We start from the raw sequence: 17,216 nt of genomic DNA, 5'->3' as shown, positions 1-17,216 counted from the left end.
TATTTACTACATCCCCATTTTCAGGCCAAGTCAACACTTCACTTAAGAAGGGCAAACCTGCAGATGTTGCCCATGCATCGGTTTCAACAAAAGAGATTCTGGATGCTGTTGTCGATGAACTCTGCAAGATTTTGTCTCCAGAGGGAGAGACATTATACAGCAAACCTCATGGATCTGACACATCTCCATTTGCAGGGAAACCAAAAGAAAATTTGTTTAAATGGTTATACGAAAAGGAAGGGGAGAAACTTCAAAAGTTATAACTTCCTTTGGACCAAATGTCAAAAATTTAGAAAGAAACAGGCAAAAGACCAAGGACACAGCAAAGAGAGGGATAATGACAGCTGTGGGAGTTCTACTCTTCTGTTACTCCCAGAGAATGTGGTCTCTTCAGATAATACAAAGAGGAAGGGAAGACAAGCAAGCGCTGGTAGCCTACATCACAGTTTTTTGTGCTTGTATTCTTGAAAGGAATTGTGTGATTGAAGGGTTTTAGTCATGTCTTCGAGCTGTAAGTGAATGACTTGAGCAATAGGGATATCATCGATGGTTTAATGAGAAAGGTGGCCAGCAATAACTTCAGTATGTTTCGGGGCATTGATGATGTTGCAAAGCGAGGGGTCTCCATGTCAGGGAAAGCTAAGGTAAGGTTTGTTCAGGAATAATTTGTGTTTTTCTCACAATGTTAGTGAGAAGACTGTTTAGCATGTTGTGTGCTTGCTCATTTGTTTGTGTGTGATGGCATGGTGTTTGTGGCATTGAGAGATGTGATGAAAAATTTAACATGGAGATGAAATTAGTTAACATGGACAGGGATGGAGGAAATGAAATAAGTTGGTATTTAGATAGCTAAATATTAAATAGATTTTTACAAAACGAGATCATTCCAGTCTTTCTTGTCCAGCATGTTTAATTAATTCCGACTAGTACAATCATCTTGTCTTCAAATCCCAAAGCTCAGATCGACAACTATCCATAGAGTAACAGAGGTTATAGACAGGAGTCTAACGGCAAACGGGCACAACTTTGGATCAACAGCACGACTCCGACAACAGACACTGACCTCAAAACAACATTTATTTGACGTTTTAGCTCCACTAAATTTTCCCACGCACGCGTAACTGACTTTAATACCATGACAGTGACCACGGGGGAAAGTGTGCAAACCTTTCTCCAAAGACTTTGACAAGCCACTTCCCACATCGACTATGGGGGAAACTCAAATTAAGGACAGACTGCTTGTATCATTGACCCTGATTGTCGTTCCTCCATTCTTATATTTGCATCGACCACAACACAAGACTTCGACGACATCGGTGCCGAAGCACAACTCTTCCTTGACACTCAGCAAACCATCACTAAGGACTTAAACTTTGCCACACTGAACAAAATTGACTGACTAAAGGATGACCTAAGCACTCTCAAACTTACTAACACACCTGACGAAACCCACCATCACCAACACATTATCATGTTGGCTACAATGAAGCCAGTGCTCAGGATGACAAAGGACGACGGAAAGAAAAGACCAGGCATCGATAAGCTGTATGACTTCACAAAAGGTGGAACGGACATTGTGGACCAACGAGCAGTCGTTAACCTGTAAGGCCTGTAGTGAGGAGCGACTTCTGACTGACTCGCACCGACTCGACAACCTACGGACTGGCTCAAAACTTGGCCAACAGGTGGGTCGAGGGATTGCAGTATTTGGCCCAGGTTCTGGGAAAGCATTGGGGTGGCACCATCAATGGGCTGGTCCGTTTCGTCAACAGGATGTGGCGATCAGAAGGCGGATCGGTCTCAGAGGAGCTGGCGGCGGAGTTTCAAGCTGTGTTTGCACAGATGGGCTAGGCTGGCCGGAAAAGCCCCTGTTCATGGTCATCTTGACCGCCTTGAGCGTAGTCTAGGCCAGAGGGGGTTACAATGCCTTACAACAATCACAGGGTAGAAACCCCAGGTGAGTGTGGAGGTGGCCGGGGGGTCATCAATTACTGTGATCCCTCACGGTTCGAGTCCATCGCCTTTCCCGATTATCCAAATTGGCGGGTGGCAGAGGGCATCCATCCCAAGCATGCCTCGGAGGTGTCCCCGAACACTGTCCGTCAACTCGGGGAACTGCTAAAAGATCCAGCAGTTGTCGGAGTGAGCGAGGTCGGACTAGATCATTCGGTCCCTGCAATCCGCTACAAGGATCAGACTGAGCTCCTCCAGAACATCCTCTCCCTGCCCCACATCTCTCAGACGGTGTTGGCGGTACATTTGCAGGGGAGTCGAAATGATCCCATGGGGATGACTGTCCACAGTTTGTGCCGGGACTACCTCCAGCATCATTGTGGGAAGGCGCAGCGGATCCATCTGCACTGCACCACCACCAGTCCAAATGTGGTGAAGGACTGGTTGCGCCACTTTCCCCAGACCTACTTTGGCTTTACAGCCATGGTAGAAGTCTTCGGGGAACTGCAGAAGCGGGGACTGCAGGAAGTTCCCTTGAACCGCCTTCTGCTGGAAACGGATGCCCCATACATGCCACCCCCTTTGGCAAAGGGAAAGCCAAGCACGTCTGCCTATTTAGGTGAGACGGCTGATCTGGTTGCAAAGATCCGCGGCCAGACCGTGAAGGAGGTGTGCACAGCCACAGCTCAGAATGCTGCTAGGCTGTACTCCCTTCGCATCGTGGAGGGGAGTGAGGTGGGGGAAAATAGAGTGCATTTATTATGCATTTATCAATTTTTGCAAATTTATTTTGGGTTACTTTATATCCCCATCGAGGATGTGATTATTTCATTTGGGCAGTTGATCACAGGGGGTCAGTTATCCCATTTATATTTTGAAGATTTATATTTTTTGAAGATTTATTCAGTCTGGTAATCATAGGCTCTCCGACTGAGGGATATAGATGATATCCCTCATGACTTTCTATCCCCTATTTCTTTCCAATTTAGTCTCATTTACGGGGGTGGAGCCTACCTTTGGGATTCACGTCCCCACCAGGAAGCTACAATGCGACGGGGAAGAGTGCAGTGGGGGAGCAACATCGGACTAACTCGGACTGACTCGGACCGACTCGATGACCGATGGACTGCCTTCGGTCTCCGAGGGCGCGCACATGCTCTTCATCGGAGAGAGAGAACTATGCGCCCAAAGAGTCAACAACCATACATTCTTTGGGCCTTAGGCAACACTTATTTCTACCTGAGCCAGGAAATAACAGCATTCCTAGTCAGGTAAGTACATGTATTATTGCCATATTCTTTCTCCAACTTGTGAGCGAGTTGGCCACGTCTACAGGCCAATTCCAATGGGTGGACAATGGCAGCATTAGCCTTCCTCCTCAACACATACTGCATAAACTCATCAACCATTCTGGCAAGGAATGAGAGGAAGGATCCTCGTGAAGTTTGAGTACTTGAATTTGGATGGCCGCTCAGTAAAGGTCTCATGATGCCATTCATAAAGCAACGGTCACTTAGTGGTTTGCCTACAACCAGCCAGCGAAAGATGGAGTTCATGTTGGGTGGACTGGTTCATGACTAACCTCAAGAACAGTACAGTTTGAGCAAAGAAACAAAACTCCTTGTAGAAGCAGGATGTGCATCGATGCATCCTATGGCTAAGGACACAAGACTGCCATATGTAGTAAAAGTAAAATACATTTGTTTGTCACTTTTATTGAAGTATAGACATGAAGTAGTCATAAGCAATTGTGCCCAGTGAATAGTATACAAATATACCAGGCCTGAGAGGCTCTGGTTGAAACTATGTGCATGAGGCGACTTTTTGTATTTTTGTATTTTCTGAGAGGCGCAGCCCGAAGAAAATAGTGCTATTGAAGTCACATGGTTTCAACTGGTACCTGGAACAATGGCCCAGTATATTTGTTTTATATCCCTCCCAATGAATTTAAGATTAACTGATTGCTGGTATTCTGTAATTTACCCTTTGTAGGGCATCCTTGCTTCACTCTTTTCGAGAAGATTCACCGGTCAATCATGCTTGGGGAAAAACAGCTGGAGGGCAGTGCATACGCGAATTATGAAGAGACAACTGCGCACTCAGCCGCTAACATACACTGCTCTGTAAAATGGTAAACATGCGCGGCATCTGCAAACTTGCAATGCTCTTCACGCTTCATTGTTTTCTGTTGTCTTTCTAGCGTCTTCTAGCTGTCTACACATGAATATGGACTATCCTTCACTGTTAAAAATGTGAGTGTTGTACATCGTAAATTTGGGTAGACTGGTCTAAATTCGTTAACGGCAAGTCTAACGTTATATTAGGCATTAGCATTAGTAACAATTAGCATTGAGTGCCATAGTATGATTCGCAAGGATCCAACACCAGTTACACAGGTTGAAATAGGCCTAGATCTGCACTAGAAATAGTAAGCAGGCCTAGATCTATCTACATTATTGTCAACATCGTTTTGATGGATCACTCTGTTTTGTCATTTTCACTGCTCTGGACTACTCAGGGGACAAGAAGCAATTTGTGAAGGATATACATTGTATAATCTGTAGTAATGACTAGAATTACTACTAGAATGAACCCCTGTAGAAAATCTCATAACATGCGATAAATTGGAAAATTAAAAAAGATTATAAGGAAACCATGTTTTATGTAATTATTGTACTTACTATGTACTAACACTCTGTTACAAGAAATGTTACATACTTTGCTTAAATCAGGAAGATCACAAATGTTTTGTGTTGTTGTTTTTTTTCCCCAGGAAATCTTTTAAAATACATGGAGTAGTTGTGGTTCATCATATAAATTCAGGAAGAAAACTTCTATGACAACCTTCAGTGTGTCAGCTAAATAAAGTAACAGCCAGTCACATACTTTGTTAACCTCTATAATAATGTGGAGTTAAAGAGGAAAGCAAATTTCTCTGAGAGGGGAAAAATAATTCTGATCGAGGAGTTTAGTCTCCATCAAAATATTCTCAGGCCGCGGCTTGGCTCTTCCATATCATGGAAAGACAGAGAGAATGCATGTAGTGACATCACTGCAAAGATAAACGCTGCAAATCCAGCCATGAAGAGAATGGTGCAAGATGTGAAGAAGAAATGGAACAATCAGCATTCTTTCCTCAACAGTGAAGGAAAAATAGTAGTGCTGTGGCCCCTCCCCCGGCCACAAATGTCTCCACTGCTCTTCCTTTGACTAAACGGGTTCAGCAAAAAAAAATACAGGACAAATTTTTTAATGACCAGTATGTGTAATTGAGCCAAACTACATCTGTCTTTGACTAAACGGGTTCAGCAAAAAAAATATAGGACAAATTTTTTAATGATCAGTATGTGTAATTGAGCCAAACTACATCTGTCTCCACTGCCATTCCTTTGATTATTGTAAAACAGGTTTAACCAAAAAATACAAGACAAAATATTTTGAACGATCAGTATGTGGAATTGAGCCAAACTACAGAGACAGCTGGTAATGTTTACCAGCTGTAGGTGGCTTAACATGAAGGGGTACCAGCTGTACAATGGACAATAATGCAAAAATCTTACAGTTTATACAGTAATAGCACAGTGGATGGACCGTTTCACTCCCTTCATGACAGTGTGGTGTGGATGTAATCCACAGGAGTCCACTACATTATACTTTTAGTGAGTAAAAATCAAATTTGGTGTGATTTGGACTTTGTGTTTTAGCGACTTTAATAACAAGCTGCACAGTTTACCTCTTTTTCCCAGTACTACACCAGAACTACACCAGTACTATTACAGAATCATAATGTACAGTCAACCTTGCCGATATAAAAACCTGCAGGAATTGAAAAAGGGTATTGTCAAACTACCCAACAATGTCTTGATTTCAACTTGGGCAGGTAGCAAATGGAATAAGCTTATGAAAAAGTATAGTAAAATAGAAAGTATCTTTCTGCAATTTCATGTGAACTACATGTATGTGCATGAGCGTTTTTGTGACACGTGTTTGTGTGATTGAATGTGTGTGTGTGTGTGTGTGTGTGTGTTTGCGTGTGTATGTGTGCTTGTGTTGCATCTGTCCTATGTAAATATGTTACTATTATACTTCTTGTTAATATGCTCAAAACTTTAGTATGTTTTGTTTTATATGTTTATCCGGGACCCCTTTTTTACAAGCTCTGCTTCTTTTGGGGTCCAAAACCATTCATTATTCTTAATGCTGTATCCTTTTGTAAAATGTCAAATGTTTAATGAATTGGTTAAATAAAACTTGAAACTTGAAACTTGAATTACAGTCAACTGTGCACACAAGTGAAAGTCGCCCAAGTTTAATATCTACCAAAAGATACAAATTTTCAGAACAAGAAATGAAAATTGTGTACATTAAAGCATGTCAAGTCGTATGCTATCATATGTGTAAGATTATTCTCCAGTCTAAATAAATAAATACGAATTATACAGTGTTGTCTGTACAACATGTATGACTAGATCAAGCTTCCTTGTTTCTGATGAAATTGTCAATCATGATGTCAACTACACATGCAAACAGTCAATGATTTCTGTCACAAAGTTCTGAGAACATCCCAAGATTCCCAACGACAGGAACAAGGTGTCTTCTACACACAAAAAAAAAAAGAAAAAAAAGAGACCAACACTTTAGGAAGAATCCCTCGGCATATCTCTGGAGCATCAACTGCGGCTGTCCACTGCCTGTAGTCCGGCCTGCAGTAGGTCTACCATGATGGGGTAGATGCTGGCAAACTCCTTCCCCTGGCGCTGCCTCACGGACTGCACATATGCCTCCAGAGTACCTCTGCAAATCAGCAACAAAATGAAATTGGACAAAAACGTTACATTATTTCAGAAGCAGAAGGGCATAACATCCGCAACCTTTCTCACTGACTAGCATACCAAGCACTGGGATCAAGTGTACATGTACCTTCACTTTACACAAAGGAGAATGGAAAAAAGAAGTTTTGTCACTTGAAAGCAGAAGATTGTCAATACTACAGACACTGTGCAGCTATCCAGCATACAATGTACTTTTTAACTTTCTGACACACTGTAAATCCGCTTTGAGGGTGGTTAAAGACTGGACAAAGTTATTTATCTCCTGAAAGTCAGGAAGGTTTTATGCTATCAATTAAGTACAGGTAAATACTTAACGGTGACCCAAACCATCACCCAGTACAGAACACAACTCTCGGACGGTTCTATAGCACTTGGAACAGTGGTCTATACACAAAAACATCTCAGCAATTTGATGAAACATAATACAGTATGTCCCCAAAAAAAATTACAATCAGATTTTCACATTGATAACACCCAACGTGATTAAACTGTCGAAATCCTACTTGAGGGTCTTAAAATATAACATCTTAGCTTTATTTTGCAGAAAACCAAATTCAATTTGGTTAAGTGGTCACAGAGAAATGTGGATTGCTGTAAAGCATGTCAGGACTCTGATTCTTCCAAGTTTAGCACTTGAATGCTCTTGTGTGTGAACACAATAGACAGAACTTGGAGGGAAGAGATTCCCGACATGCTCTACAAAATTCCTCATTTCTCTTTGACCACTGAAGCAAATCGAATGGGGGTTTTCTGTAAGATGTGGGCAATGAGTTATAGTTTCATACCCTGAATTTGTATTTGGATCGATTTATTATTTTTAAAGTTATCATTGCAGAGGGTCCCATTGTAATTTTTTTTTTGGACATACTGTACAGGCTTAAATTCAAGAAGATATCGTAGAACTGCATGCCCTGCCTTTCCTCCATTTCACAAAATAAACACACACCCCACAGTGCATCCATAGCATATGGAAAAAAAAAAAAATTGTCAAATGAGTAGCAAGAGGGTTATAATGCAACAGATGTTTAAAATAGTTGAATCCTTCTAATCTTGTCTGCAGAAAATAAATAAAGGGTAACTTCATCACAGCCATTGATAGCCTATTCATGACTGGTGATACTTACTTGATCAACACAAGCCTCTCTTTCTCAGCCCTGTGCTCACTTAGCCATTGAGAGTACCGGGAGATGGACCAACCAGCAACCTACAAAAATCAGAGAAAGCACAACCTCAATAACCGACTTTGACATGGAGAAAGCCCATCTGCCTTAATTATCGACATAACATACGAATGATATGAGAGCCATGTACATATTCTCCCAAAATAGGCATACATATACTGACACATGAATCTGACGATGGTATATAACACTAAACACGTAATGAAACTTAATGAGATGAAATCAACTACACATCGCACAGAAGTCATACACAACAATTTAATGTGCCGAAGCCTTCAAATTGCTCATTTTCATTGCATTTGTGTTGATGCCAACATCTGAATGACACTTGACAGCATTTGTTTACTTTAAACTTGTAAATGCAACAGACATCACAGATAAACATAGGGAAAGTATCAAGACTCTCTTCAAATAGCTTTAACCCGTTAAAGACGAGTCCCGAGTATACTCGGGCAGGTGTCTATGGGAAATACGTGTTGTAGCAAAATCAGCCCGTCCTCAAAGGGGTAATGAAGGAAATATGAACTGGGGCTGCTTCGTCTTTTTCATTTCTTCAGTAAGCATATCCACCATGATCCTCTTCTCTATTCAATGCCAGACAACCAAGATACAAGTGCAAGTTGCAAATTCTCACTTCATGTGGAGACATCAGCTCTGAGGGCGCCCTGGCAAACAGGAACTGCAGGATGGTGGAGTACGGGATGATGTCTCCCAGGGCGGAGCTGCTGGAGATGTGTTCTGGTGTCTGGAAGAGCATCGGCCGGAAGGCTCTCAGCAGCTTGTAGGGTCGGCCCAGGTCCGACGGTCGCCTGCACAACGGTGTGATTGCTAGCTCCATCTGGTGATGGAAACAGTAAAGAGTATGTGAGATAGTGAAATTCTTCGGTACCACAGGTAAAGCATCACGACATAGATACACTTTTGACTGGTCAGAAAAGGAAAAGTGCATGCAATGCCTTTCACTCAGTATTCTTCAAGTATGTCCATGACATTTACTTACTGCATCTCTTTAGCATCTTCATGCCTTAAACTCAGTGATTAATATTTTGTTTGTTTTTGAATTAACAGAGATATTCAATGAATGCAGCATAGACTGTTGTAATTAATTGACAAATATTACTTATTTCATTACATTCATGCTGATATGCATGCATTTTTGTGTGAAGCAGAAATTAATCTCACTCTTATTGACTTGCACTATAAGTCTCTTGATGTTTTATCCTCTTATTACAGAAATAAGGGTTATGCAGTACAAAGCATCACAGCTTTGAAGCCAAAGCTATGAGGATGTGAGCTACAATTGGATTTTGAGTTTCCAAAGATTCTAGAACTGAAGTTGCACCTTGTTCCTTTTAATAGGAAAGGAAGCACAAGAAGAATTTGCAGCACCCGAGTTAATGCACTATCCTTCTGCCTTTCCAAGAACTCATCAAGACGGCCCAAAAATCACAAATGTTCTTTAGATAGCCCGGATGGAAAGCCTATCTTCATTGCTTTTTCAATTTACCATGTAAGATGTCACCCTCTTTTCCAAAGGTTTGACGAAAACCCTCTCACCTGAGCGAAGTCTGCAGCTAGCCTCATCTTGCCCCCTTCCCCTAAGGGTCGAAGAAGGCTGGCATGTCGGACAAACAGCTCTATGGCCTCACAGCCAATGCCATGCACACTGTATGCAACAGAAATGAAAGTAGAGTAGCAAGTGTGAACAGTAGGGTCCTCATATGCCAATACTAGTTACAGTTACAGATTTAGTAGGAAAACCTCTTTAAAGTCCAAAGGCCCTCACCCTGGGCATACACGTACCTCTTTTTGGTGGCATGACTCTGTTTCCTATGGGTTTATATCATAGTCCCTCATGCAAGACTCAGAGGCTTCCTCATCATTCCTTTGTTTTTATTTTTGTACTGTATTTGTCTCTGTTTTATGTTGTAACTGTCAAACAATATCATTTGACTTTCACTTTGTTGAAAAACCACCCTGACATACACGATTTGTAACCTCTGCTCTTTTGTAGTTTCTCTGTTTCAGTACCTACCATATGCAGGGCTCGACATTAACATCTTCTCTGGTGGTCCATTTGGGCCACTAAAATCTTTGAATTTGACAAATGTAGCTGCCCAAAATAAAAAAGAACACAAAATTTAATAATACATGAATTTCAGCTGCCCGATCAGGCCACAAAAAGATAACCTTATAGGAAATTTGGTGGCCCGACATCAATTTTTAGTGGGCCCGGGCCACCCGGTCCCTGCTAATGTCAAGCCTTGTCATATGTTATGCATCACATGTTTGTACATTTGTTTTTGGTGTTCTTTCTGCTTTTTACAATATACTGTTTTCAGATACATAAAATAAAGTTCAAAGTTTGAAGTTCCCATCATGACCCTGTGCATATTTCTCTTTCAATGACCACAGTGAGAGGGCCTTGACAAGGCTACCCTCCACTTAGACTGACAGCACAGAAGCATCTTCACATTACATCCGAACTGGAACTACATGGTAAGTGAAAGAAATATGACTGCTAAACAGTATACATTGCTCAACATAAGACAACACAATTCTGACTACTAAAACAGATTTGTTTAGCATGCTTGATGCCAACAAGTTCCATCAAAATCATCTTATGATGGAGGAGAAGGAGGAGGAGGTGGTGGTAGTGGTAAAGGAGGAGGAAGGAGGAGGAGGAGGCAGAGCTACACCCACCTGTCGATGATGAAGTCTGTGCAGTTAAACTGGGAGAGGTAGGAGGCCTGGACCCTTGCCAAAAAGCCTTGCAACTCCCTCATGTACAGGGAGCACGGGGCGTCCGGGGAATCCTTTGGAACAGGTGCTCTGAGGGAGAAAAACCAAACAGAAATTCATTACTCCTGTGGGTAAATTGTCCCGCCATTGCAGGGGAAAGGCTGTCTGCTTAGTGGTGCACAGTAATGCAAGTGATGACAATATTGGTACATGGAATAAATAATAATCCACTCATTGTCATTGAAAGATCTGTAAGATCCTACCTTAAGGTGATTAAAACATAAACTGTGAGTTGATAACATACAGTTTTAAGAACAATGCTACATGTACTTTTATACTCAACTTCCAGGCATTTTTAGGTATAGACTTTGTATAGAATATGCCTATTAGCACCTCCAGGCAAAATCTTTTGCGATGTTTGTGAATTGCAAAGGAGACTACTAGTGGTAGGATGCATACACAATTTGATAGACAGAAAGCAGAAAATTCCAGATTTTTTGAAAAGGTAGAGGAAACTAGGGATGCAAATCTTATCAAGTCCAGAAAATTGTATGAATCGGTTTGCTGCAGTATATTCCTGATTTTAAACAGGCAGTTTTACATTCAAAATTTGATGGTCAGTGTGAGGTCCAACGCAGAAGCCATCTCAAAACTCACGTCTTGAAGTCCTCGTTATGCATGGTGAGAATGATGGCCTCCACAGAGTCTCCGATCGAGGTCAAGAGAGGCTGGATGGCAGCACTCATCATGGCAACCACATTCTGTAGTCATGGAAACAAAATCACACATCATGAGAGCACATGTAAATGACAACACAAGCCATGAATGCTCACTTTCCTATCACTCCTCCTAACTCCTATACAACAATCTCAAACTTACTCAAAGGAAATAGTATATATAATAGTATATTTAAAAAAAAATCAATCAAAATTCTGCTGGTGCCTCATTTGAAACCATCGATGAACTTTACAGTCCAGTCACTTCAGAGTGAATCTTTATACACATACTTTGATGATTTACATGTTTATAATGTACTACTACACAATTCATTTCAGTGAATTGATATGAGATGTGATGAACTTGACTTTAACAGGTCCAAAAACCGATTCCATTCTCTTCAGTAATGTTATAAACCTCTCCCCCCCCCCCCCTTTTCCTTTTTTCTTTTTTTTTTTTTTTTCACTCGGGAAGCATTAACATGCCCTTGAGATCTCTGATGGGCAAAAAAAAACCAAACAAAACAAACAAACAATGTAAAACTCACTGTATTCAAGTATGCCAATGCTTGCAGAACACAGTTGGAATTGTTTAACATCATTCACATACATGTACTATGTAACTGTTATGTGATTCTGCAATCCAGTAACAAACATATTTTCTTGATAGGAGAACATGGTACTAACTGGAACATAACAGTAAACAAACAACACACAACCAAAGAAAATGAATGATTTCTTAAAGGTAGGGGATACCTTTTACAGACCTTCCAAAAGGCAGCAAAACATTAAATATGAACCTCAGGGGACTTGTTTAGGCCACTGCTGAGAAATTTGGAAGTCAACAGTTATCTACAATTTGAATAATGCACAAAACTCAACTACTCAGTAGTTCTGTGTGTCAGCCACACTTAAGCCTTTTTGTTGTAGTCTTCTACATTTTTTATCTATAAACACAAGTCTAAAAGTATAAAAGCTGATGTAATAACATATAGAGTGCGTGGCAAGAATGTATATAGAAATGTTTGTAAGTTTTGATGAACTTTCTTTACAAAATATACATGATGGACACACATGCAGTGCATGGGTCTGCAAAGGTAGCCTAGTAATGTACTGGAATTTACGGTGAGCCCCGAAAAAAATTCAATTCAAAATCTAACGGTCAATAAAAATGTACTAAATGTTACCTTCCACTTTCAATACTTTATGGGAGTTTCTAAAATGATACTCTCTTCAACATACCACTGTATTTATACAACTCTTCATTTAAGGCATGCAAATGGGATTCCCTACCTTTAAGACAATAACAGTCTTCTTTTTTTTTTCATGGTCATTATAATGATCATCACAAAACAGCAAATGTTTCCCTCTCTTTGGGGTTGGGCATTTCACTTGCTTTTATGCCCTTTCTCCAGGTTGCCTGGTCAGTGATATGAACCAGGGCGAGGCCAGATATGAACATTCCGACCCATGTCTCCCAGGTCTGCTCGTAGTCTTAAACCAGACACTGAGGGATTTGTGGCCACTGTTCCCACTGGCTTTAATCTAGCTGTACACACGAAATGAATCACATAATCAAAACTAACCCCAGAAGTATCACACACTAGGGATGCTGTGGAACTTTGATTGAGCTAACTTAACTTAAGCATGGCAAGAATGGTATTAAACATTACTGTACTTTGTTCATCGATTGGCACAACTGCTGAAATGTTTTCTTCACCGAATGGCACAGACATCCAGAAACTAATTGTCAATGTATAGAGATTACCCTATCTCCCTAATGTTGATTGTGTCACCATAAAACTCTACACCTAAGTGGGCTTGCCATACTACAGCTGGGTCAAGTTTGGACGGAGTACTGAATGCTGATGGAAATGCTTGGCAAGATAAGCTAAGTATCTGGACAAATAAATGGTTAAACAAACTCTCACCTGCAAAGAAGTCTCAATGACACTGATGGCATTTTCTGGGTAGCTACCAAGAGCCTGGGTGACTCTGCTAATGGCCTGATGAAATTGGTACAGAGAGTTGACCACAGCCGCATTCTTGGTCTGTCCAGCTGTAGGGGGCGCTATCACCTGGCTGGCTTCACCATCCGTGCACAGCTGAAGGGCAGATGTAAATTATCATCAAGACATTTTTGCAACACCCATTACTCACATTCAACATTCAAGTGATTTCTGTAAAGTCCTTTTCTTTGCCAAAGTAGGAAACACTCTGGATACATGATACATGAAATATAGTATACAATTAATCTACATATAACAACAGAATGTGGCTGATAAGTAACACTATCAAATTTACAGGGGATGATGAGCCTGGATGGAATTTCTAGTGTCCAAACTTTAAGCTGTACTCTATGACAGAGACCTCCACTTTGATTACAATTTGGAGTATACTTTGTAACACAGGTATTGATGCAAAGCTTGATGATGATATAGCTTTTCTTCTTGCAGACCTTAACTGCAATTGGTCTTTTATTTCTATGAGCAATATGATGCCCGGCTTGTGGCCAGGATAAAAGGGACAAACTAGATATCAATATGTGCTGGCATGCTGGAAAACCACCAGGTAAATGGATAGCTTGAAAATGTGTGTTTGATACAACTGATATTTGATATTTGATCTTAATATATGTTATATGAAATGAAAGCAAAACAAACTAAAATCACATCATATCAATTATTGATATCACACGAAATAGTTAGAGTCAATCAGCAATCACAAACCGCCAATCACAGAAGGAAACTTCACTCACCAGTTGCTCACACTTGTTGACGTACAGAGTGACCGTCTTGGAGACATTCTTGGCGACAAGCACAGACAGACCAGCCCCCACGCTGGCAACACTCAGCTCACTGGCGGTTTTAGAGGGTCACAGAAATACAGTTCAAGTTAATGCAATGAGCAGTCCTTATAAAAATGTAATAACAACAGCAAAAAGCTGCTGAAAACAACTTATCCAAAAGCTGTGAGCCAGCAGAGTAAATATGAAGTCAAAAGGGGCCTGAGCTTTTGATCCTAGCAGAATCAATGTCAAAGGCAAAATGACAAACTTACAGGGCAAGCAGATTATATAGACTACACACAACGTGCATTGTCAAGGAGGGGCTAGGGATACAGAACAAAGAAAAAAACGGGGTAGGTTGGGTGTCAAAGGCAGGGAGTCAAACAGGCGTGAAGGTGAGAGGATTATAGCAAAGGGGTGAGCAAACAAAAGGGAAAGGCAGGATCAGTGATTATCACAAGGATCATAAATGGGCAACCTGTGAAGGATAAAGATGAATAGGAAGGTGTCAGCAAACAAGATCAGGAACAACATAAAGGCAAAGGGGATGACAAAAATTGAATCCCGATGGAATCCATTTTCTTTGCTCATTTTTCCACTAATAGATCATATTATTTTCTGGTCAGTTTTCTTCTGTTTGCATTTGTTACTTGCTCTAAAAAGCTGCATCACTTCGGTGATTCCTCCATTTTCCCCAAGTTGAATTATCCTTCAGGTTTATGCCAGGTTTAAGTGTGTGCGTGTTTGTTACACACAGACACACTACTAAAGCTTCTGACAACCTGAGTATTGAGAATTTAGGGTTTCTAGAACGAACACTGAACTAGGGCTTTCTAAAGCTCAGTCGGTAGAGCACCGGGCTAGCAAACCGGAGGTCTCGGGTTCAAATCCCGATGCAATCCCATTTTCTTTGCTCATTTTCACTAATAAAAAAATTGAACTTGTCACACTGGAATCCTTTCTGTGCTCTGAGTGTTGATTGGTACCAAAAAAAAAAACTAGATATATCGCTACGGCTACTGATATGCCTCCGCCATAATGCATGGTTCTCCTTTAATAGGTCTATAGTACAATGTCTTGACAATGTGTGATAACAGTTTAACATAAGTGGCAAAATAATAAAATGACAGGTTTGACACAAATGTGCTGAATGTTCACTTTCCTAGAACTAGGTTCAATTGGATGAATGATTAAAATGTCAGAGTGCAGATTTTTGGGGAACTGATGATTTTTACTTGACTATTGACCCTTTTATAAGTTTATGCATTGAGTAATTTTCAAGGTATTGAGAAAAAGTATAATTTCAGTATCAAATGGGAAAATAGCATTATCTAAACCTGGCCTTTGACCTTTGACCTCACAGTTCCAAAGAGAATCACTGTTAGGTTAAACATGCATAAATATGTAAGTTTCATGATGATACCTTGAGTTACTTTCGAGATATGGAGGAAAAAGTGCAATTTAGCACTTTCACTTGACCTTTTACCTTTTGACCTTTTGGCAAGAAACTTCCCCAAAAATATATATTGGGTAATACATGCCATACATCAAGTTAAAAAAAAAAAAAAAAAAACCTTCAGGCATATTGCATTTTAAGGAAAGTAGTGATATTTTGAGGAGTTGACCTTGACCTTTGACCCCCTGACCTTTGACCCATGACCCCCAACTTCCCTAGATAATCACTGCCCATCGGTACAAGCATATATACTAAGTTCCATGAGAATACTTTGAACCATTTGCAAGATATGGAGAAAAACATGAAATTTCAATGTTTTTTTCACAAAATAACCTGTGACCTTTGACCTTTGACCCTGTGACCCTAAAATCCACACAAAGTATCATCCCCCAAGGATATACCCTCATACCAAGTTTGATGTAAAACCACCACACGGTTCTTGAGATATCGACAAAAACAAAACGGGACGGACGGACGTACAGACGTACGGACGTACGGACGTACGGACGGACGAACGACCCGAAAACATAATGCCTCCGGCCACTTCGTTGCGAAGGCATAAAAAGCATTGTACACATTGCAACGGATTGACAAATTGCCCTACATCGACGTAAATAAAACACTGATCAATTCAGTGCTTATTTACGTCGATGTAGGGCAATTTGTCAATCAGTTGCAATGAAAACATCTCGACGGAAGAATTTCATGAATTTGAATAACAAAGCAGTACCCGCTGCATGTTATAAGGATTAGAACCAACACTTGCTGTCGGGCGAAAGCTCGGTGGTCTAGTGGAGGTGACACCTGTCCGGTGATCAGGAGGTCGTAGGTTCGAATCCTGCTCGAGTATGTACACCCATGATTTTTTATCATGGCTACTACTAAAACACTGATCAATTCAGTGCTTATTTACGTCGATGTAGGGCAATTTGTCAATCAGTTGCAATGCAAACATCTCGACGGAAGAATTTCATGAATTTGAATAACAAAGCAGTACCCACTGCATGTTATAAGGATTAGAACCAACACTTGCTGTCGGGCGAAAGCTCGGTGGTCTAGTGGAGGTGACGCCTGTCCGGTGATCAGGAGGTTGTAGGTTCGAATCCTGCTCGAGTATGTACGCCCATGATTTTTTATCATGGCTACTACTAAAACACTGATCAATTCAGTGCTTATTTACGTCGATGTAGGGCAATTTGTCAATCAGTTGCAATGAAAACATCTCGACGGAAGAATTTCATGAATTTGAATTGTACACACTGTTCAAAGTCCCTGGCAAATAAAGGGTTAATTCCAGGCATGACTGGACGACAGGAGGTGGTACTTACCTCTGGACAGTCTTGGCAATGTTCTCTACCTCACTGTCCGAGGGAGGGTAGGCCGCTCCACTGGGAAAGACCAGGTTGATGGGGTCAAAGAGGCGCGAGAGTGACCGCGAGAGGTACGCAGTCTCAAACAGGGTCAGGGACTCCTTCAGGGCCTTTTCCGGACTGGACAAAGAGAGGGCAAGAGGAAAGTTTGAATGAACTTTTTGACCAAGAGTTACAC

General features: G+C 40.9%; 2 protein-coding genes across 2 annotated transcripts in view; one reads left to right on the top strand and one right to left on the bottom strand.

Annotated features, from left to right (window-relative positions):
- The first annotated feature begins 1,923 nt into the window (after positions 1-1,923).
- Positions 1,924-3,043, top strand: LOC140238411 (uncharacterized metal-dependent hydrolase HI_0454-like). The gene is made up of 2 exons (XM_072318320.1): positions 1,924-2,683; positions 2,943-3,043. The coding sequence occupies exons 1-2, from the start codon at positions 1,924-1,926 to the stop codon at positions 3,041-3,043; spliced, it is 861 nt and encodes a 286-aa protein (XP_072174421.1).
- A 3,462-nt stretch (positions 3,044-6,505) lies between these two features.
- Positions 6,506-17,216, bottom strand: part of LOC140239918 (conserved oligomeric Golgi complex subunit 5-like) — a 28,390-nt gene continuing 17,679 nt past the window's right edge. The window contains exons 12-20 of the mRNA XM_072319737.1: positions 16,997-17,158; positions 14,183-14,282; positions 13,356-13,529; positions 11,366-11,469; positions 10,670-10,798; positions 9,524-9,632; positions 8,601-8,804; positions 7,910-7,989; positions 6,506-6,747 (exon numbers count right to left, since the gene is read on the bottom strand). Of these exons, the coding sequence (XP_072175838.1) occupies positions 6,624-6,747; positions 7,910-7,989; positions 8,601-8,804; positions 9,524-9,632; positions 10,670-10,798; positions 11,366-11,469; positions 13,356-13,529; positions 14,183-14,282; positions 16,997-17,158 (1,186 nt within the window). The 3' untranslated portion in view covers positions 6,506-6,623. The remainder of the gene's footprint in view (positions 6,748-7,909; positions 7,990-8,600; positions 8,805-9,523; positions 9,633-10,669; positions 10,799-11,365; positions 11,470-13,355; positions 13,530-14,182; positions 14,283-16,996; positions 17,159-17,216) is intronic.

This window comes from Diadema setosum, chromosome 2 (assembly GCF_964275005.1).
Source record: "Diadema setosum chromosome 2, eeDiaSeto1, whole genome shotgun sequence".
NCBI lineage: Eukaryota > Metazoa > Echinodermata > Echinoidea > Diadematoida > Diadematidae > Diadema > Diadema setosum.
Note: the sequence above shows the minus strand (reverse complement) of the source record. Positions and strands in the feature narration are given on the sequence as shown.